General features: G+C 41.6%; 1 protein-coding gene across 2 annotated transcripts in view; it reads left to right on the forward strand.

Moving 5' to 3' along the window:
• The window catches only part of LOC146772963 (toll-like receptor 2), a 54,051-nt gene extending 46,120 nt beyond the window's left edge, over positions 1–7,931 (forward strand). For both annotated transcript variants that reach the window (XM_085638180.1, XM_085638181.1), the window contains exon 3: positions 5,124–7,931. In XM_085638180.1, the coding sequence (XP_085494306.1) occupies positions 5,156–7,615 (2,460 nt within the window). In that variant the 5' untranslated portion in view covers positions 5,124–5,155 and the 3' untranslated portion in view covers positions 7,616–7,931. The remainder of the gene's footprint in view (positions 1–5,123) is intronic.
• Positions 7,932–22,668: the final 14,737 nt, after the last annotated feature.

The raw sequence follows: 22,668 nt of genomic DNA on the forward strand, positions 1-22,668 counted from the left end.
TACACAAGTTGCAGTCTCTCAAAGGTCCACCTTTTTGGAGATAAGTATTTGTATTACAGAGATCAAAACCTCTTGTGCCCCTGATCCCAATGGGATCTCGAACATCATAATAAAGAAAAGTGCAAGCAATTGGTTTTAACTTCCCCGTTCAATGTCAGTCTGCCTATCAGTAATATTCCTTAGTCTTGGAAAGGATCCATTTTGCAATCGTTATACAAATGAGGTCCTAAATCAGAACTAAGCAGCCACCTTATGATAGCTTTACTCAATGTGCATGGTACAATCTTCAGCAAATTATCATTAATGTACCTATCAACACGGAAGGAAAATTCTTTGCTGATTTCCTCTTATCAGACTGGTTTCAGATCACATTGTTCAACAATTAATAATACTGTGGCCATCAATTTTATTGTCAAAAATACTTTTTATTTTTAAGGCAGAAAACTATATGTCTGTTTATTAACTATTCTAATGCCTTTAGCAGAGTGAATCATAACAAACTTTAGTCAAATTGGAGCTCTGGGAGCTTGAGGGAATACTGCTGAAATTAATAATAGAGTTATATTCAGAAACCTGGGTTCAGGTTAAATTAAGCAATGGTAGGGGTTTGACTCCCGGCAATAAAACAATGAAATCGTTTAAAACAAGATGTATTTTGGCCCCTTTATTATTTACATTATATATTGTTGATTTATTTGCTATTATTGTAGACAATAAGGAGACATTGTCTGAAACCTGGCCACTCCACAGTTCTGTTTCTTGCCTATGCTGATGACCTGGTTTTTCCTTCTAAGATCAATTAGGCCTTCAACTGCAGTTATTTCACCTCCCGGGTGATAATCAAACAAACTAAAATGTAACTAAGATAAAACAAAAGTCATGTGTTTTGGAAAAACAAAGTTGTCCTTCAAGTGGGTGATTGATCAACAAAATATTGAGCTTGTGAAGAAGTACACCTAACCACCGTAGAACTACAGGACTCTCTGCACTGGTCACAGCATATTGATAAACTGAATAATGTAGTAAATCTGCAACTGTGATTTAAAATGTTGCCACAAAGTATGGAGGAGGTGCCATTGTTCTAACCATTATTGCTATTAAGTCTAAAATAGTTCTTCATTAACATATGGTTCAATTATAATAAACTCTGTATTCTTAAGGAAATTATATTGGGCCAGGTGTACAACCCATTTTAGTGGTCGCAAACGTGAAATCGGCCTGTTTGCGACTGCCAAAAATGACTGTGTGTATGTACAAACCCTATTTGGTGAGTCTGTAACCTGTTATCGACTCACAAAATAGGGTTTGCGAGTCGCTATTAGGAAGGGGTGTGCAAAGAGCGTCCCTTCCTAATAGCGAGTCGCACTGGTATGTACGATTGTTTTGTGACACCAAATGCAGTCGCAGTTACCACCTACTTCAAGTAGGTGGTGAGCCAGTCGCAAACATGCATCCTGTTTTCTTACAAACCCTTTGGTAACCAGGTCAAAAAGCAACATTAGGCACTCTGCAGTGTGTTTGGGGAAAGTAGAAAAATACAATTAGCTTAAACGGTGCTCAAAGGAAAAAAGTTTTGGTTACCAAAACAACCATAAAATGTCCCTCAGAAAAGAGGGACAAACTGTATCAACAAACTAATCCGAGCACTCAGGTTGTGATAAAGAGTCAATGTTGATTCCAACAGTGAATGATGTGAAGTCCACTTTAATCCGATTCATCTGTTCGGGTTTAAGAAGGTGTAATCAATAAATCTTCACAAGCAAGGCTAGTTGAGTTTCACACAGCCAATGAAAAATCCAATCAATAGTAGAATTGTAAAACCATCATACAATGATTCAGCCAATAGCACGGTTCAGCCAACAAGTGTTTTGTCGATAGACCTATGATACTTTGACTTCTTCAGGGCTGGTATATTGATAGAGATCCACTCAATTACAAAAAAATGCTTTCTATGTCTAGATAACCAGCTCAGTGTTGCCGGGATCATAAGCCATTGTATCAATGTATCACAGTGTGTCGGCAAAGTAGCACGTCAGGGAGAGTACTCTTCGTGTACATGTACTCATATAAGGAAAATGGGCTGCATTTGGAATAAAAAAGTTGCTTTCTTTGAAACAGCAAACACAGACATGGTGGTCAGCTGTCCCCAGCAGGCCACCATCCCTGTGATGTGTGAGATTCCTAAGGGGTCACAAATTGCAACCTACCTCATTAATATTAATGAGGTGGGCCTTTAGGGACCCCATTAGGAATCGCGAACAGTGTCTGAGACACTGTTGTACATTCCATTTTGCTAGTTGCACATTGCGAGTCGCAAAGACACTGTTGTACATTCCATTTTGCTAGTCGCACATTGCGAGTCGCAAAATGGCCCATCATATTGAAAAAATGTATTAGGAAGTTTTTTAAATTAAGACAATCTAAGCCGCATATTAGGCTGCGTTTGGAAATGGTCATTCTGTCAATTAACTCACAGAATAATATAAATTTAATAAAATATATCTGTGATTGTGTGGCATCCAAAGAACACACAGTAATAGGTATGATTAAGAAGGAACTACTTACAAGCAGCAGGACAAATGTAATTTTTTTAAAGCACCTGGATTAAAATAGGCTGAGAAATTACAATTTACCCTTATTAACCGGTCTTGCTAATAAGAACAGGTCGATTTGTTGAAAGTTAATTAAACAAGCAATTATTTTAGTGCCATTTCAAGGAGCTCAGGAGAAATGCTTGAGACTGAAAATCTTGCTTGGGACTGAAAATCAGTTGTTGCAAGTCTTTTAAAGCCATATACATGAAAATGATCTTGATTGACCATTAAATCTGTCTATGAAAAAATGCCTTTAACGGTTTCTTCTTCTCTGTGTTCCACTTGCCCGATTTGAGGGTTCTTTGAACAAAGTCCTAAATCATATGTCAATATGTCGTCTTTGTTCTACTTATATGGAGTAATTTGAGCATTATCTTGGCATTTGTACCAAACTGTTAATATTCAGAAAAAAATAAGCCATTGTTTAGATTGCATGGAAAGTATTCCACCACTTTTTGTTTTAAGGTGCTTGCAGGAAAAATAATCAGCTGTGTGATGGAATTGATAGCCATAACGAAAGAGCACTTCAAACCTACAATCTTTTAGGAAAGCTTGTTAATATTGCAAAGTTCTTTCTTTAATAGTAATATTCAATCTTGGACCTTTTTTATTCATATTTTTAATAGTATGGTATTTTAAAAAATCCCTTTTTATTGGCATGGTATCTTATATGATACTTTTTTTACATTGTTTTTGCTTCTTTCCTCTGAGTTTTTCATTTCAAATTAGTTTAAGAAATATAAACAATAAACTATTACAATGACAGCTCTGTGATTCAATTTCAGTATAGTACCTTTGCATTACAACTCTACACAATGACAGAGAAAAAAGGATTCCCCTGAGCTTAGCACCCTGGTAGCTATGGCACGGAACAGACAGACTTAACTTGGGGTAAAGTGTAAAGTATTTATGCAGTTCCAAAGCAGTGACAAAATCAAAAGACAAAACAATATAATTCCTAACCTGAATTAGAGAAATAGAGTACAATTTAAAAAACAAAATTACATCAAAAGGAAATAACCCAACAAGGGAAACCCGAGATATGAATTTTCAACGTTTAAAGTACAAATGGTAGCATAAAGAGAAAAGTGCCAGTGATAGTCAATGGTCACAGTAGATTCTGACCTAGATGCAATTTGAGGCTGACTGCGATAGAGTTCAGGTTAGATACATCAACCAGGTGCATCCTGGTCAGAGATTATACCTTCTGATTTAGTCTTTCAAGTCCCAACCCACCACATGAGTACACCTTTGAAGCCTTAGGACCTCAGGGAAGGTATTTAGAGACTCACAGGGTGTCAGACACAGCCCAAAAGCAGCGCACAGTCCCTGTCTATTTGCCACTGGTCAGGTGGCTACTTCCAGAAAAAGGCCTCTTGCACTTGTTCTCTTCCTGTGGCCCCAGAGGAGGTCAGCCAACGGACCCGAGAAATCCACTTCTTTGACCTGGGTACATGAGAGAACAGGTCCAGTCCTTCTGGGCTGCTCTCCGGTCACAGGCAGCGGATCCAGTTCTCTTCGGATCTTCTGCAGGTCCAAAAAATGTTTTGAAGTGGGTACCTGGAGGTGGCACGTTTATGCCTGACCCCTCCCACTACAATGGGATAAATGTTCATGGGGGACAACCCTACACATTTTTTCCAGGAGAGAGAGAGAGAGTGTGTGTGTGTGTGTGTGTCTTTGTACGCGTGTGTCTGTGTGTGTGTACTTGTACATGTATGTACTTTTGTAATCCTAATGTCTTCCCACATCTACCGCCAACATTTTGTTTGGAGCAGCCCTCATCAAACCCAGATACACTAGCCTGGTATAACAAAAGCAGAGTCAGATTGGAAATACACAGGAATTATCTTGGTATCCTATTCTCTCACTTTCAAGTGCATGCCAAATGTTATATGTTACCCAGAGACGAGGTCTGGTAGAACATAATCAGTGTCCTTCACACCCGCATAAGGGATCCTCAAAAATTGTCTTTGCACCCTTTTATCTCTCGTTAAGTGTGCCAAAAAAGGATTTGACACTGTCCTGTTAAAAGGAGGTACATAGCCCCCACTCTGCATATTCGGCTGAATTTAGAGGAGTAATTTCTGCCCATTGAGAGCAGCCATAGTTATTTCCTGGGAGGCATTTTGAACCTTTTCCACTCCTATTCATGGCTAATCTCTAACTGGAGAGCCAATGCAAATTAGCCTTCGGGAACTACTGGCTAGCAAGGGTAAAGTGCACTGAGTTCTAAAGCCAGCAAAAATATAGGGTCCAGCAAAAGACATAAAATCCAGAGTGACCAAACAGGAAAGGTGGAGTTCCTGCAGGGAGTGTGAAGGGATAATTATTTGTGATTTCACTTTCTTATTATGCCTATGTATGAATGCCCTAATGGTCCAGTAAAGATTTCTAGTAATTGTTTACTTTTTCACAGACCAAGAATTGATCAATTGCTATCTTCTTTATTTCAGTTATGAAAAAATGTATTTGCTCAAATCTATCAAGTTACTTTTTAATCATTTTTACCTTTTCTTCCCTCAACAGATTATTCGTTCCACGGTGTGAAGAATGTGAAGATGGTCCAAAGCAGTGGGAGATGGCTAGCACTTTTTATTCTGATGACTGGAGTGGCCAACGTCGCACAGAGCCAGATGCCTTGCACAGTGAATGAGAACAATGTTGCTTTGTGTTCTGGTTTGAGCCTCAGTGAGGTCCCTAAATATCTATCAACTAGCATAGCAGAATTAGATTTGTCTTACAATGAGCTTCAGAGTATCAGCGGAGAAGACTTTTCTGCCTATACAAACCTGACAGTTTTGAACTTGGCCTACAACAACATTTTCAGAATCGATCACAACTCTTTTGCCTCAAATCTCCTTCTCAGAAAGATCAGCCTCTTCAACAACTCTCTGAAGGAAATCCCTTCCCTGGCGATAAGTCCTTTGAAGCATCTGACAGAGCTGGAAATGAGCAACAATTTGTATTTAAATTCAACCCTTAATGATGTTTTTTACAACTTTAGAAGCTTAATGGTACTGTCCATGGGTGGAAGTGAGATCACATGGATTAGGAAAAATGATTTTCTACCCTTGCAAAATATTTCTTTACAGAAATTTGCATTGAAGACAGCTTCCAATCCTAAGCACTATGACAAGGGTGCGTTCGCTGTGCTTAACACCTTTTCTCTTTGGTGCGACTTTGCATTGGACACAAATCCTTTTGTACTCCCCTTGATCCTGGGAGACTTGCGTGGAAAAGCCATAAAGCTCCTTCGTCTACGCAATTTGTTTGCAAACTCTTACTACACAGATGACATGGACTTGTTCAATGGTCTAGCAGACACTGGTCTGAACAAACTTATTTTGTTTCGGGGTAAGTTCAATGAGAACTTATTACGCCTCTTATTGCTAAATGTGCAAATATCAAATGTGACAAATCTGTGCTTGATTGCCATAGACTTTGCAAGGTCTTTAAATTTGTCTGCTTCAAATGTCAAGATATCCAATTTGACGTTAAATAAGCTTCTACTGAAGGACATCAATAATCCAGAAATTCTGAGGTTCGACTGGACGTTCACTTGGTTCAGCAAAGTGAGCAATCTTTACATCATAAACGTCAACTTTAAATATATTCCCTGTGATGCATGGGATGAGATGAAAAATGTTTTGGTGCTGAACATATCAAACAACCGACTGACCAACGAATTTGTATACAACCCAACATGCCAAAACCCATCAGTTCCTAAAATTAAATCTTTTAATGCCAGCAGCAACAAAATAACTAGCCTCAAAATTATTTCGTTAATCAGCCTTAAATGGCCAAATCTCCGGGTTGTTGATCTTAGTTACAATGGCATTGGATCAAACAATGAGTCCTGCAGCTGGGGACCTGCTATTACAAAACTAATACTGCACCATAACATCATAAAAAAGATAATATTCCAGTGCCTCCCTACAAGTCTGCACTATTTGGATTTGTCAAATTCTGAGTTAGATGGGCTAGACACAAACTATTTCACCAAGAGTACTAATTTGAGTGAACTAATTCTGAGTAACAACAGAATTAAATTCATCCCCTACACATGGGAGAGCCCCAACCTCCGGTTCTTGGCTATTGATGGTAACTCATTTGGAGTGATCACTACAGGCTCTTTTGACAACATGCCAAAACTTGCAAAGTTGAAAGCAGGCAACAATCCTTATCATTGCACTTGCGAGCTTGCCTTGTTCATTGAGGAGACCAAGCAATGTGGTGACCTTGAGTTTACAGATTGGCCTCAGAGCTATAAATGCTATCATCCAGAATACCTGCTCCGTAACATGATAGAGTCTTACAATCCAGGGTGGCTGGAATGTTCTGTCACTCTAGTTGTGATTATCACTGTCACAACAACTGCAGTTGTGATCATTATTTCAATGCTACTCTGCTGGAAGTTTGATGTTCCATGGTACATAAAAGCAACATGCCAAATCATTCAGTCCAGACACAGATCACGTAAAGGCATTCCATGCAAGACATACAGTTACCATGCCTTTGTCTCCTATTGCTCCTCGGATGCAGATTGGGTTAGGAGGGAATTGCTGTACCGTCTGGAACAGTGCAACCCCCCTTTCAGTATCTGCATTCATGAGAGAGACTTCATTCCGGGTAAGTGGATCATTGACAACATCATTGAAAACATTGAAAAGAGCCGCAAAGTCATCTTTGTGTTGTCCCGTAGCTTTGTTGACAGCGAGTGGTGCAATTATGAGCTGTACTTTGCCCACCAGCGTTGCATTGGCCATGCTTTTGATGACGTCATCTTGGTTGTCAAAGAAAATGTGAGCCTAGATTCCCTTCCAAATAAGTTCTGCAAACTGCGAAAAATGCTGAGCACAAAGACTTACTTGGAATGGCCTTCTGAACCAAACAAACAGGCCTTTTTCTGGGTTCAGCTGAAGAACGTGTTGGGGAAATGTACCCTGGAGAGCGCTGATCTACAAAGAATATCTTGGACCAACGACATTGCTATGTCTGAGTTGCCTGTTGCATCATGAGCTTCACAAGTTTACTATGTAAATTTACATTAAAGTTGTCCATAATTATTTATGAGTCTCTAAAGAGAATGGTCTTGAAAGTGTTTAATGTTGTGCTCCCTTTATACAAAATAATTTGTTAGCCACCCGCCCAAAATTGACGAGCATATTTTCTCACAATGTGTATATGAATTGTTAAATACTGCAAGTAGGCTAAAGACTGTTCTTTAGGTTGCGAGAGCCCATCCTCTAATATATATACAGACAAAACTAAGACACTGTAGTACTTTTCATTTTACATCATTAAATTTATGCAGCATAAAACATGCTAGCCAAATTTCAAGTGACATCACAAGGTAGATGCCTAGCTGAAAATAGCCCATGTCATGTGTGACAGAATCATATATTGCAGCTTTTAAGCCAAAAGTACCTTGCCTCCTGTGTTTTTTGTGCCCCTACCTACAGTGTTAAAAGCAAAACTGAAAACTCCAAAATACATCATTTTGTTACTAGAATTTACCGAATGTGTTGCACAAGACATGGAACCACTTGATGGAAATGGACATATTTAACATGTCAACCATTTTAGTTATGTTCAGTTATTCCTTTTAAAAGCATAACCAAATACATGGTGCCAGAATCACAAAGAACTTACTGTCAATAGGTATTATCAACTCTTCTAATCCTTATGGCTTACTCCGAATTCCAGAAGTAAGTCAGAAATACCACTGAGAAGCTCACAGCAAACGTTTTGTCGATTGGGCAATTGATTACTAACATGTTGTTTGCCGATCTGTCATCCTAAAAATAATCCTTCATTGGAATTAAGAGATTGAGACAGGTTTATTTGTAGGGCCTCTTTGACTCGTACTACCAATCAGGCTATGACTGACAAAAGAGGTTACTGATCACCAATTACAGGCTAGCTCATCACAACTCTGTGTTCTTTCACTAAATACAGCACCTTAGCATGGCGTGTGTCGGCATTCACGGAGATCAGACTAAGTACTCCTCCTTTCCTTCACATCCCCTTGCGTGCCACACAGTATGAAAACCACAGGTGTAGCGTGCGGCGATGGAAGCGGTAGTCTGTTAGTTAAATCATCAGTGTTGTAACAAGAAGTACGGAGGTCGAATCCATTGCCTTGCCACGATAATACATGGATTTGTGGCAAATAACGTTCATCTTTATCAGCGTCAAATCTGAGTCTGACATTTCGAATGAGGTAGTAATTTTGCTTCAATTCTTGAGTTTTCCCCACACATCCACCTGCAAGGTTTGTGGGGACATAGGTCTTTATTCCTGGTTTTGCAGGTCAAAAAAGGAAGAAATCATGCAGTTTCACTACTCTGTGAATCCAAAACAGCATGCAGTCTTTCATTTTGACCAACAGAATTCTGAATGAAGCAGTAAATTCACCCCAAGAAGAAACACAGTGTGCAATAGTGTTTTTTTCCCAGTATATTTTTATCCCCTGATGTCTCTGTAGGACCCAGGACGAGGCTATTAGTATCCCGTTTACTGTTATTAGAAGAGAGAATTCTGGAATGCATGCTTACCCAGAGAATTGGATCAATATTGAAAATTGACATTTAGGTAAATTGATCTGTACACCCTATTAGAGATATACCATGGGTTATATTGAAAAAAGGTTTAATCAGTTTCTCACATTTCACTTTGCCTTAAGTCTACCCAGAGGTAAACAGTACAGTTGTATCTGATCTTTCCCTTGTTCCTTCCTTGCCACAAAATGCTGTAAATGTAAATGTAGTGCATTTATATAGCGCTCCGCACACCCCCAAAAGGGTCTCTCAGGCGCTGTGCACATACCGCTGTGGAACCCTTCCTGGCCTTTCCCTGTGAAGTGCCCAATCCTGGGCACCCCCAAGGTGAAAGCCAGGCATCCTAGCACTTTTGGGGCTGTTGTGGAGATTAAGCAAGCTATTGCCCCGAGTTGCAGAGTGGGACCCATGATTAGAATAGGCACCGAGGCGAGAATTATCGGGTCCGGGGAAATTGAGCACAAGACCCCCCGAGGCGGGAATTGAACCCTGGTCCGGGCCAGACCTCTGCATCAGGGTCTGCCGCTCTAACCAATGAACCACACTTCTCCACTCATTGAGCCACACTTTTGTGTTGCACTTGGATCCTCTAATGGTCTTTTTAATGTATTTTCAGAGCTATTTGCTTACCCCTAATAACACATTTGATGAGGCATATACATGACACATTGGGAAACCGCCATTAGGCTGGTGGTCAGTAAGCTGCTTTAATGGCTGGATGGAATAAGATATCCTCAGTCTTTAGACTCAGGGATAAAATCACAGCATATTCTTATAGAACTTGCATGATTTATTTCTGCAGTAAAATAACGATCCTGGGTTCTCTGTCAGATATTCAAATAATGAAACATTTTAATACATTTCTCTTCAGAGATTCTTGTAAAATGTTTGATTTATTTAACCAGTTGTTTTGACAATTGTTTAAGCCTGGGCGGAGTTCCTCTGCGAAGTGCAAAAAAAAAGCTCTGCTGCGCTACCCGGAGCTCCGTAAGTGGCAGAGTGCAAAAGATAAATGCTGTTCGCGGTGATTTTCAGTGCCAGGTGCTTGTCCGCATTGTGCAATCATCAAGGACGGCACCATGCACAGCACCAGCGGGCGCTGCTAACTTTCTGCTGCTCGAGTAGATTTTTACCAGATCGGCAGCTTTCTTAACTCGAGCGGACGGTTTCTCAACGCGTGCATATGCTACCACTCGCAATGAGAAATCTGACCGTCCGTATTGAGAAATCACGCCGGGAGGTTGATATTCCTCGCTCACATGCACCAACTTGATGTTGACGTTCGTGAATGAGGAAAAATCTCACGGGGAGGTGGATTTTTGTCGCTTGCCAACTTGACAGTGCCAAACACGAGCGAGGGAAAAAACTCAGCGTAACGCGTAGTGCAGAAAACTCTGCAATCTCCGCAAGCGGAGCGTAGTTCACCACCCAGACTTACAATTGTTATGTAAAATAACTCATTTGACCCTTTTTTGCAACAAACATTAGCAACTCCAATATGGCGTGCCTTTATAATGCAAGTGCCGAGCTGTTGGCTTTGCCTGTTTGTTTGTGAAGCATTGTTTGGAAAAAAAGTAAACCATTTAAAAATATTGGAGGAAAAGTAAATGTATATCTTAAGGTATTTCAAAGTTGTACATTGAATTCAATATTCTATATAAATGACCTGCATTATTTTTCCCATACTTTTCACTCAGGAAACTCTGTACATAATTTAAAAAGAAGTGACAGAATTTAATGGAAAATGCATGTCAAGGCCTAATTTACCTTCCTCAGGACTCTGAACTGAAACATGCGCCAGCCATTTGGTTCTTTGCAGTATCCCTGGAAGGAGATTTATGAGCCTCCAGGAGAAGAGACAGCCCCATTTCAGTCACTCTAAGTGACACTCTACCTCAAACACCAACTGAATGAGTGCAGCTGCCAGTCCCTCCCACAGCACCATAAAAGCATGTATATGCTAAGGCCTGTGCATTCATGTAGTACATAGAATGTAGGGCATACAACAAAACCAACCATTAAAGTCTGCTCTTTAGTCATAACCCAGCAAAATATATCCATTGCTGTGATTTTACAGATATTTTGGGATGGGTGGGGAGCAATGCTCAGAGCAAGGTGAAGGCAGTTGCAGGTAGAGAGGGAGAAGTATACAATGGTGGGACTAGAATGGCTGACCTATGGTTCACTGTGGCATATAGTTATGCACTTGCATATATAACCATTATGGCACTCATGAACACTAAGAAAATAATAGGTAGCAGCCAACAGTAAATTGTAACCTAGACCTCTTAAATTCACATGTGACAAATCTGCTATGAGGGGTATCCATCACCAACACTGTAAAGCCAGACCACCAAACATCACCAAACGAACATCAGTGGAGTAACGCAAGAGATCTGTCACACATTGCTGGAATATTCAGAGAACTTTAATATAGTGCACCACTGCAGGCCCCAAATATTTATACAATCTGACCGGCTTCTTTACATCTTACAAAGACACTCAGATATGGGATGATAATACAAATGCCCCTTCCAACAAATCGCTCCACTTCTCTTTTCATCCAGCCATGCCAGCTCAGGGCCACAGTTATACACAAATGTTCATAGTGGGCAACCGTGTGCAGTAACCAGCTAAGCAATTTATATCATATGAAATACCATAATGGGGCATGCAGAGCTATTCAAAGCTACCAGTATATTAAAAACCCTAAGCCTGAGCGTCTGTCTCTCACATTTGATCATCCAGCAAAGTGCCACATGCTCCCCTGGCGGAATGAGTCAACTGTCATTCCAAATAAAGATTCCAAATAAACCGTATCTGCCTACCTCATCCTCGAGCTGAATGAGTCAGCCGGGATTTAGTCATAAAATCCCCTTCATATAAACTGAAGATATTCGGTGGTAACACACTCCTGACTACCTCAACAAGAAGATCACATTCTGGTTGATGGAATCCAGCTTCTAATCACATTAATGCTGGTGCTTGCATATTGCAAAGACTCCTCATTGACCCCAGCGCTGCCCCAACAAAGAATCCAACCTGACGATGGATTTTCCTTTTATTTTCAAGCTGATCACGTGGAAATCAATACCACCACAATTGGCTGTACTTGTCCACCTCACTGTCCTGAAGAAGACCCGCTGTGACGTTGACTTAGTAACCACGTTTCTGGGTCAAGACGTCGAAGCCTCACAACAATCCATGTCCTACAGTCTCCTCACCCCAAAGTTGTATAGGGACGGATGTTAAATGATTTATACATTTTATATTTTTTTCAATCTCCGCACTGTATATATTGTACGCACATTAGAACCTTGTCACTTACTTTCACTTATTCACCAAAAAGTCACACACTTGCTTATCATTGATAACAATGTTTGTGACAGCCTTATATATACATATATAAAAAAAGAAGAAAAAAAAGAATAATATACTAATTGTGGAAATCAGACAATAATACTCTCGGTGTGTTTCTTGTTACATATTAGACAAGAACGTCATTTCTTTTCATATGGGTTTTTGTTGGTAATTAGTGAAATCTTGAGTGGGCCCAGTTGAATTCTCTTTTTTGGAGAGGGGGAGTTGCAAAATGCAGACAAATTCATACTTTATTATCTCACTATCATTCATGTTTGGACTAATGCTTGCAGGCTAAAGGTTGTGAAAGTCTAACTGCAGATGTGGTCTTTGTAGAAGAGCAGCTGGCAAGGGTGTGATAACTACTTAAGGAAACATGTTGAAGCAGTTGCATTTTTAGTAGTTGGTAATGCAACAGCAGTGTGGCTTCAGAAACAGTAGCTGCACATGACCCTGGAAGTCTGTGGCATGTGCTCTCGGGAGCGCATGCCACAGCTGTAGTGTACTGCTTTTGTGCCCGCGCACGTGCGACACAGTGTAGGAATGGCTGTATGGTGCCGTAGTTGGCTGAAAGCGCGTACAGTGGAGTTTTAATGTCCGTCATGTTGGCCATGGTGTATTGACGAGACGGAGAAAATCCGAAGCTGTGGGAGATCCCCTCCCCAAAAAGACCAGAGTCTTCCAAATCCGACACTCTGGCCTGTGTAACCTGAAACTGTCCATGGAAAAGTGAGCAAGATAAGGATCTGGATCCATGAAAGCGGCCAAGGCTGCGCCGAGAAAGAGCGCAGATATTTCTTTAAAAAAAAGTAAATCGATGATGCTGTACTACTTGTACTGAAATTAAAGGTATCATCAGTTGTTATTGTAATTTATTATGTTTGGGGACTTTAATGACTTTGTATTCATTATGTTTCATAGCGTCAAGCCGGGGCACTTCTATTAATGTAACTAAGGTGCGAGGAGCGCGCAGTGCAGAAACGCTGGTACCACTTTGGTCCGATCCAAGTAGGTAAACAGAAGCTCCTGAGGTCAGCGGACCTCACGCACTGAGAACTACACTGCGGAAAGCGAGTCTTCTCCTGCTTCGGGCCCCGGTGGGGGGGACTGGCAAGTGCACTCGGGGTGCGCTTGACAACGTAAGAAACAAAGGGAGGCTCACTTATGCACAGAGGGAGGGCAGAGGAAGCACGGCAGCCGTGAAGCTGGCACCATGCTGAGCAAAAGAAACAATATGCTACACTTGTGGGAAGTGCTTGTACAAAATTAAAACAAGTGGGGAAAGAGGGAATCAAAATAATAACACAGCGCCTAAAGTAAACAAGAGAGCGCGATGATGGCCGTGAGGAAAGATCAAGCACGGAAAATTAAGCCGGTGCTTAAAACACGGACACTGCTCACTACAATCCAAAAAAACACGAGCAGAGGGAGGCAAACAAAAACAAGCATTGGCATAGCCAATAGGTCTCGCCTTTGGGGCCTTATATGTGTTTAGCCCTGCAGCACATTATCCTGAGTGCTGTGCCACCAGGGATGGACGAGCTATGAAACTACTATACACTGGGTCATGCAGTGTGATTCAGGAATACATGTTACCTTAGGAAACATTTATAGACACATTCCAAGGCATTTTAATGCACAGACAGAAAGACAAGTGCCTCGATGCACTTGAACAGCACTATAACATTCTGTGTGCAACTGCAAAGTACTGTGAAGTAACAATATTATAAGATCGTGTACCTTCCCCTCTTCTGCGTCGCTTTGTATCGTCGAAGCAACAGAAAGGCAGTAAAAGTGCTACCCAAGTTCCAACACAACGCACACAGAAGAGTTATTATATTGTCAGCTTATCATGGGCCAAGACACAGTTAATGGCATCTGCTGTTCATATGTAAATTGGTCATGCAAACAAAATCCAGCTTTGAATATGGCGCTCCGTGTTTGACATGAGACTTTCAACAATGTGTGTAATAAGCTGTTCTGTGAATGAAGCTAAAAACAATGATTACCCTTGAAGAAAATCTGCATATAATGAAACCAATGTAGGCAGAAGGCAAAGTGAATTCAAAAAGCAGTAAACTTTTATCTGTCATGGCAAGTGTAATGCGTCATCTCTGTAAGTACACAACAGTCATCATTATATTTTCTTTCCCTTCTGCTAGATCACCCAGAGTTTTACTAGTCGCAGTAAGAGAGCCGTGTACTAGATCAGCAGTACACATGACCTTCCCCGACATCTTAGTGTGGTTTCCTCAGAGATGACGCATTACACTTGCCATGACAGTCACCAAGTACAAATGTGACGCAGGAGTGCAGTGGTCAGATTCTACTGCCATTACGATGCAGTTGCCTGATGATTTTTTTGAGGCAATCTAACATATAATTGTTTTTCCATAAAAACAATCTATAAACAAAACATTTTGTGGTGTGGCTCACTGGTTAGAGGCGGCAGACCCAGAAGCAGAGGTCGGCCCGGGACCAGGGTTCGATTCCCGACGCGGCAGGGTCTTGGGCCAAGGTCAGCGGACTCGATAATTCTCGCCTCAGTGCCTACTCTAACTATGATTCGCACTCAGCAACTCTGGGCAATAGCTTGCTTAATCTCCACTTACGGCCCCATCAGCGCCGGGGATGCTTGTCTTCACCTTGGAGATGCCCAGTAGGGACCATCTCACAGGGAAAGCCAGGATGGGTTCCCCAGCTGCTTACAGCGCCGGGACACTCTTGGGAGTAGCCGCGCGCTCAACAAATACCCAGTAACATAACATAACTATACTCATTTTGGATTGATGCAATAGGAGTGGCATTACTGAACTAACTACCTCTACTATTTTGTTGATTACATCAGATTAGTTTTGGGATACCATCAACACTACTTGTAAATACTTTTTTAGTTTTGAGTGGAAGCTAGCACTCGACTTGGTTCTTAAATCTATATGCCTGACCCACACACATAATTGTAGATAGGAGCCATGTCAACATAATGATAGGTATGTTTGACACAACGTCATCCTTTTTTACAGAGCGGGGGCTCCGTCTCTGAGCTGTCCCCAGGTTGAGGTGTGGCCGCTTATCCAAGAATTTTGGGTAAGTGAAACCAATGTTTATTGGGAAAATGCAAAATTGCGTGATTACATTGGAAGAAAATGTTTCATTCCTCTTTCCTAACTAAACTAAAAAGCACAATATGAGTGACTGATTGATAAAGGTTTCTGTTTGTCTTTTTCTATTTTTTGTCTCACTTATACAGGTACAACCAGTAAAATCCGAAAATTGAAATTGAAAGGATAACTGGTTTGGTATCATTACACTTTATACACACTTTTTGTGTCACTGACAGCAGCAATCTTCTTTAGGTCCTGACAAAAGCCCTGATACCTTCTGGATTCACTAGGGTTGAGACATGTAGACTCTTTTGTCATACACAGAGCAGTTTAAATCCATACTGCTTATTGCACTGTATTTTTAATCCTGTCAGTAGGAACAAGAAATTAATTTCTTTTTTTGTTCCTTACTAGGCAGTTTTAACTTCACCACCTCACCAGTTCTATTTATTTTGTGCTGCATCCTCACCATTTATCCTATAGCATCTCCCATCTGTGTGATTTAGTGTATTCTCCATAGAGTAGGCTCATTTAAAACATTCCTTAGCTCCGCCTCCTCAGAGAAGAGGTTGTAACCCTTAGTGGGACTAGGTTTTCCCACTGAGAGGAGATACCCAGATGATGAAGCATGCCACCTCTGGTGGGTGAGGGTATTCGTCCTGAAAGGGAGTTCTTCCACAAGGGAACTGTGTGAGACACTAGTCTGTCACTCTACGCACCTAGTTTTGTAAATCTAGACCCAAGGATTTTTATGTGTTGCTAAAGGATGTAACATAACATCCAAAGCGGCCTATCGTTAAGCAGGGGAGCAGTGGTTAATGTTCAGTGGGCAAGCTCCGTGCAAACCAAAGCCAAAAGTAAATGGCAAACACCTGCAAATAATTAAACAAAGTCTGATTCATTTTTACAGGGCGGGTAACGGTGGGATTTTTTTTCGTGTACTTCTTAGACATAGCTGACACCTTGAGAACTGTGGAACTGTGTTAAATTTGTAACATGCTGCCCGCGTGCCAAACCATTTTAAAAAAAGAAGCCATGCCAAAATTAGAAATTTTAATAACTTTTACGTTGTACAGAGCCAGTAGGCCTGATATTGAATCGTTCAATTGCTCGGAATTTTAAAGTATTTAATGTATCCCCGTTCCAAATGTAATTCTTCTGATTGCTTTTGGTAAACGATGTCAGATACCATCTTGAACTGCCGACCTTAAACCTGGGGAACCCATAACAAGTTTTTGCATACTTTCACCATGCCACGCCAAACCTGTTACAGTTTGGGAATGTGGCTTTACAAGTGCAGCCCCTTTGGGCCCCCAATGCTAAGCAAGCACTGCATTCCTGCTGCTGAATAAACACACAGCACGCTGTGGGAGGAGAGATAAAAGGGTGGAGGGTGGTGTAGAGGCCTCGGAGCAGGAATGTACGGGCTAAAATCAATGGACGGTGAGCCCAGGGAGAGGGGAGGAGACATGCAAGGGGAGCCTGAGCTTTCACATGGTCGGTTATTTACAGTGTTCAAAAACCAAAGGATGCATTATATGTTATTACCAGGTCAACAACAATCAGTATACTGCAAAACAAATTCACCCATACATACATGTTTCCAATGACCTGAACCACTAAAGAGCTCGTATTTGGCTGCCCACAATCTTGCTGTTAGGTGCTTTCCTGCAGGATCTCTACTCCATCACAGCCATGGCGCACAGACTTTCAGAGTGGAACGACGTGGAAAATCGCAATTTTACAGATCAAAACAGAGTACCCACGTATTAAGCCATCAGGGAAGGATAGTGTATAAGTGAAACCCAAGGTATGTCGTGAGTGAGACAAAAATCACAATCTGTTCTAGAGCTCTACACAACCGCTAACCAAACAAGCGCACAGCAACTCAAAACACAAGCGCTAGTGTTCTGTCCAAAAACTATTTTTTTAGAAGAGTGTGCCGCAAGTATGAAACGGCCAGAACTAAATGACCCATTTAGCAGGGCCAGTAGCCATGGGCGTGACAAACGCACGAAAAGAATGGACAAATGGCACCAATTCACTACACAAAAGAAAGGCAGTTGAAAAGGCACAGGAGGGAACCAATTGAAAGTGGTGGGTGTGGCCAAAATCCACAGACAAAATACAGCATGCCTCGCAGAACTGCGCATGCGTGCTGACTCAAGGTGCAACCTAAAAAGAGTGCTCACAGTGCAGCATAAATAACAGAAAGAGTAAGAGCACATGTAACGGAGTTAGTCCTCATGGGAAGTTACAAAAGTCCAAAAGGAGGGACTATTAAGCATATTCAGCAAACAAAAGTTGGCATTTATGAAGGGGAGTAATATGAACCAAAGAAAAAGATGGGCGGTGCTTGAAGCTCATATTTTAGATACAGTATGTCTTGAAGAGACAGCGCATTCGCTGACGAGGCGAGACCTAGAAATTACTGCAAACCACAAAATAAACAGTTGAAAAACATTCTGCTAATGTACAGGAACAACAGAACTCGAGTCAGAGTTGTTCACTTGCTCCAAAAATTGATGCAAGGATGCATTTCACACTAAAGTATAGCATGAATTGATGGATTTGCATTTCACACAATTTTTCTGAAATTTCACGTAAATTAGGCAAAAACAAATTTGCTAATTTCACATACCCATATTAATGTGCACCTGGTTTGTATGTACTGTCTTTCGAGAGATCATAATATCAAAGAATCTAGAGAATAGGCTCTGTTTATGCCACACAAACGTGTATACCCGTACACTAAGGACAGATATAATAAGAAAGACGAGTCCAATACTGATAGTTCAGAAAAAAGTGACAATGGATCAACATACTCCAATACGGATGAATGGTCCAGTGATATTTCAGCCTCCAGTAAGAACAGAAGAGGCCGTAAAAGATTCCAAAGGGGTAATTTCTCAAATCTCCCATTTCAGAATCACCAGATGATGTACTGGCCAGGGGGGTACATCCCACCACTATATCAAGGACCACCAATGCCACAGAAGATACCGCCGAACATGCCATACTATCAACCAAATCAGCATTTTTTAGGCTTTGGTACCCGACGTGGGAGAAGAAGTCGAAGGGCACAAAGAGTACAGTGGCAAGAGTACACGCTGGACGGAACCAACACGAGGAGCAGGACAAGAGACCAGGCACAGGCAGGCCCGAGCAACTAATAGACCTGGTGGTCAACCTATCAAAAGAGCAACTCACAAAGAGCGAACTTGACATCCTCAACAAGGGATTAGGGTTTGTCCCCACCACATCCATGGACAAATTCACCACCAGATGTGAACTAGCGGAGTTTTTTAGGAAAATCCGTATAAAGACATTCAACCAGAACAACCAGTAAAAGAAGGGTACACCAACCTGAAGAAGAAGTATACGTTTAGCCCACCCCTGTCCTCAATACCCCCAGAGGTTGTGGCGTTTGAGGAAGCAGTCATAAAAGACATCAAGAACTTTCAATCTAAACCAAATGGATTTAATAACCTATCAAAACAGGAATCATCTGCATTGAAGTCACTTGGCAGGAAAGAGAATATAGTGGTGAAACCTGCCGACAAGGGGGGCGCTATAGTAATCCAGGACAAAGATAACTACAGAGCAGCATGTATGACGCTGTTACAAGAGGAAAGGAACTACACTACACTCCACAGTGATCAAACAAGGAAGATACAACAAAAAATTGGCCAACTATTGGATACTGCATATGAGAGAGGGTGGATCAATTGGAAAGAAAAGGAATTCCGAACAGCCAAAGAACCCAGAGTCCCACCATTTTATACCATACCCAAAATACACAAGGGACATACACCACCCCCTGGAAGACCGATAGTTTCCAGCATCGTATCCGTTTTGGAACCCCTGTCCCAGTTTGTAGACTGGTACCTGCGACCGCTGGTCGTAAAAGCGAAATCCTATGTTAAAGACATCACCCACCTCTTAACCCTACTTAAAGACATGTATTTCGACCCTGCTTGTGAAACACTGATGTGAATTAACGTGGAATCACTCTATACGAGTATCCCTCAAGAAGAAAGCCTTAGTGCCATCCAGGACCTCCTACTTACCGAAGATTGGAAATGGAATGCACCATTAGAGTGGATCATGCAACTAGCCAAAATAGCCCTGAAAGAAAACTTTTTCTGCTTTGAAGATGTGCTCTATCTCCAACTCCATGGGACTTCCATGGGCAGCACATTTTCCCCGAGTGTGCTATGCCTGTATATGGATTGGTTCAATGACCACAATATATGGAATAATAACCCCTTTTCAGATAAGATACAAATGCAAACGCTACACATCCCTATTCACGAAACCTACGGATCGGAATAGTTTGCTGCATTTTGAGAGTGCGCATCCAAGGGCACACCGGGCGAACCTCCCAGTGGAGCAGTTTATGCGCATATGTCGCCTCAAGACTCATCTACTTGGTCTACTTGGTCTCAACGATGAGATACTGTGGAACCAACTCTATGCTCTGAATAAATGATGAAACATGAGTTATCCACAAAATCACCATGGGCCCCTCTCTCCCTTTTTTCTGTCTCTCTCCCTTCCCACTAAACGCATATATAACAATATAAATGAGCGTTACACCCAGGTGTGTTTTCAAAATACACTATTATGGAAAGGTCAAAACCTGAAACCCAACCTTTATAAGCGCCCATAACGTGTAACGCTATTTTATGAGAGAGCGATATAACATCACCTTAAAACATACCATAATAAGGGATACCTATAACGTGCGTGGAAGCATTATACAAATCTCATGAGAAGGGGCCCATTCTGTAATGTAAACATTCCTCAACCTGTTTTATCACGTTTGCCCCGAGTGTGCCATGCCTGTATATGGATTGGTTCGAAGACCACAATATATGGAATAATAACCCCTTTTCAGACAAGATACAAATGTGGATCAGGTATATAGACGACATCCTGGTCATATGGAGTGACCCTAAAGTGTCCCCAGAGTCCTTTAATGAATGGCTAAATGAGAGAAATCCCTACTTGAAAGTTACCATGACTTACAACAAGAGTAGGGTCTCATTCCTAGACGTGAACATCGTGGCAGAAGAAGGCAAACGCTACACATCCCTATTCACGAAACCTACGAATCGGAATAGGTTGCTGCATTTTGAGAGTGCGCATCCAAGGGCACACCAGGATAACCTCCCAGTGGAGCAGTTTATGCGCATATGTCGCAACTGTTCAAGACTAAGCGACTACAAAAGAGAAGTAGACAGACTGGCAGATAAACTACAACGCAGACGATACCCGGCCTGCATTGTTAAAAAAGCGAAAAAAAGAGTGCGGAATATCCCACGGGTCTCTCCTAGAAAAAACAGACTGCCCAGCGAAGTCGAATCTCATATGTTTCATAACCTACAACACCGGTTCCAACTTTGTGAAACAGGCAATCAACAAACACTGGCGCATCCTTACATCAAACAAACTGGATTTTGAGAAATCTATGTTCTCCTTCCGAAGAAAGCAGAGCATCAGAGACAGAGTGGTTCACAGTGATACGAGTAAAATAACAACCACAGAACAAAACACACTGTGGGACCTACCCCCTGTCCAGGCACACTTCCCATGTGGGAACTGCTCTATATGCCGGTTCACATCCCATAGAAGTACCTTGGATCTTGGAATGCGAGCCCCTTGGGAGCAGAGATCCCATACAAATTGTAACAGTTCGAACGTGGTTTATGTTATTACATGTCCCTGCGGCCTCAAATATATCGTGATGATGACCCACAAGATCAAAATCCGCATAAATGAGCATAGAAGTACCATAAGATGCAGACGTGTAACAACAAGAGTGACATCGCACTTCCTTGAAAAAAATCACACAGACACTGATTTACAATGGAACATCATTGAGAAAGTCAAACCAATGAGTTCCCTCAAAAAACTTTATTACTGAAAGAACAACAGTGGGTACACCGCCTTAAGACTCATCTACTTGGTCTCGACAATGAGATACTGTGGAACCAACTCAATGCTCTGAATAAATGATGAAACATGAGTTATCCACAAAATCACCATGGGCCCCTCTCTCTCCTTTTTTTCTTTCTCTCCCTTCCCACTAAATGCATATATAATAATATAAATGAGCGTTACATCCAGGCTTTTTTTCAAAATACACCAACTATAATGGAAAGGTCAAAACGCGAAACCCAACCTTTAATAAGCGCCCATAACGTGTAACGCTTTTATTAGAGAGCGATATAACATCACCTTAAAACATACCATAATAAGGGATACCTATAACATGCGTGGAAGCATTATACAAATCTCATGAGAAGGGGCCCGTTCTCTAATGTAAACATTCCTCAGCCTGTTTTATATGAGCCCCCAATGTTAACCAACTAGGAACAAGAACATGGCTCATTGGGTGTGTCTAAATGAATTAGGGACAATCAGCCGCACTCCTTTTCTATACGAGAATCATCACAAATATATACTGGCAAAAGAGGATTGATGAATTAATTATCACCAAAAATAACAAAAAAACATGATACCAATATGCGCCAATATGATTAACAACACTCACGGAGAGAGGCGCATTTGTCATGGCTGAACATACCCGCCCCTCGTGAAACGAGGCCCCAACGCTAGCAAGTAAACAACTAGACTGTGGCGTGATGGGCGCGTGTAACAAGACCATGACTGTCCCGTTACACTCCTTTTTAGGTCGAGGACCGTCCGGTCTGCCGAAGGCAGAACCGGAAGTCGGAGATTTTATGTTTTGGAGAAGAGGGGCTTGCACCCGCCCCTCTTCTCCCCTCTTCTCCATTGGCTGGCCTCTTGAATGCTGGCCAGCCATTGGAGAAGAGCTTCATCACTCCGAACAGGCCCCGTCCTTTTCGGATTCGGGGGCGTGTTTTTTTCAACTTTTCTCATTTTCTCCTCCAGCCAATGGCAAGAGGAGAACACGCCCCCGAATCCAAAAGCGCCGCTGCCTTTCTCCGAGGCATTTCTGCTTCGCCTCGGAGAAAGGCGGCGGTGTGCTTGTTCTGTTGGACACGAAAAATGTGCCCA

The sequence above is a fragment of the Triturus cristatus genome, chromosome 12, assembly GCF_964204655.1.
Source record: "Triturus cristatus chromosome 12, aTriCri1.1, whole genome shotgun sequence".
Classification (NCBI taxonomy): Eukaryota; Metazoa; Chordata; class Amphibia; order Caudata; family Salamandridae; genus Triturus; species Triturus cristatus.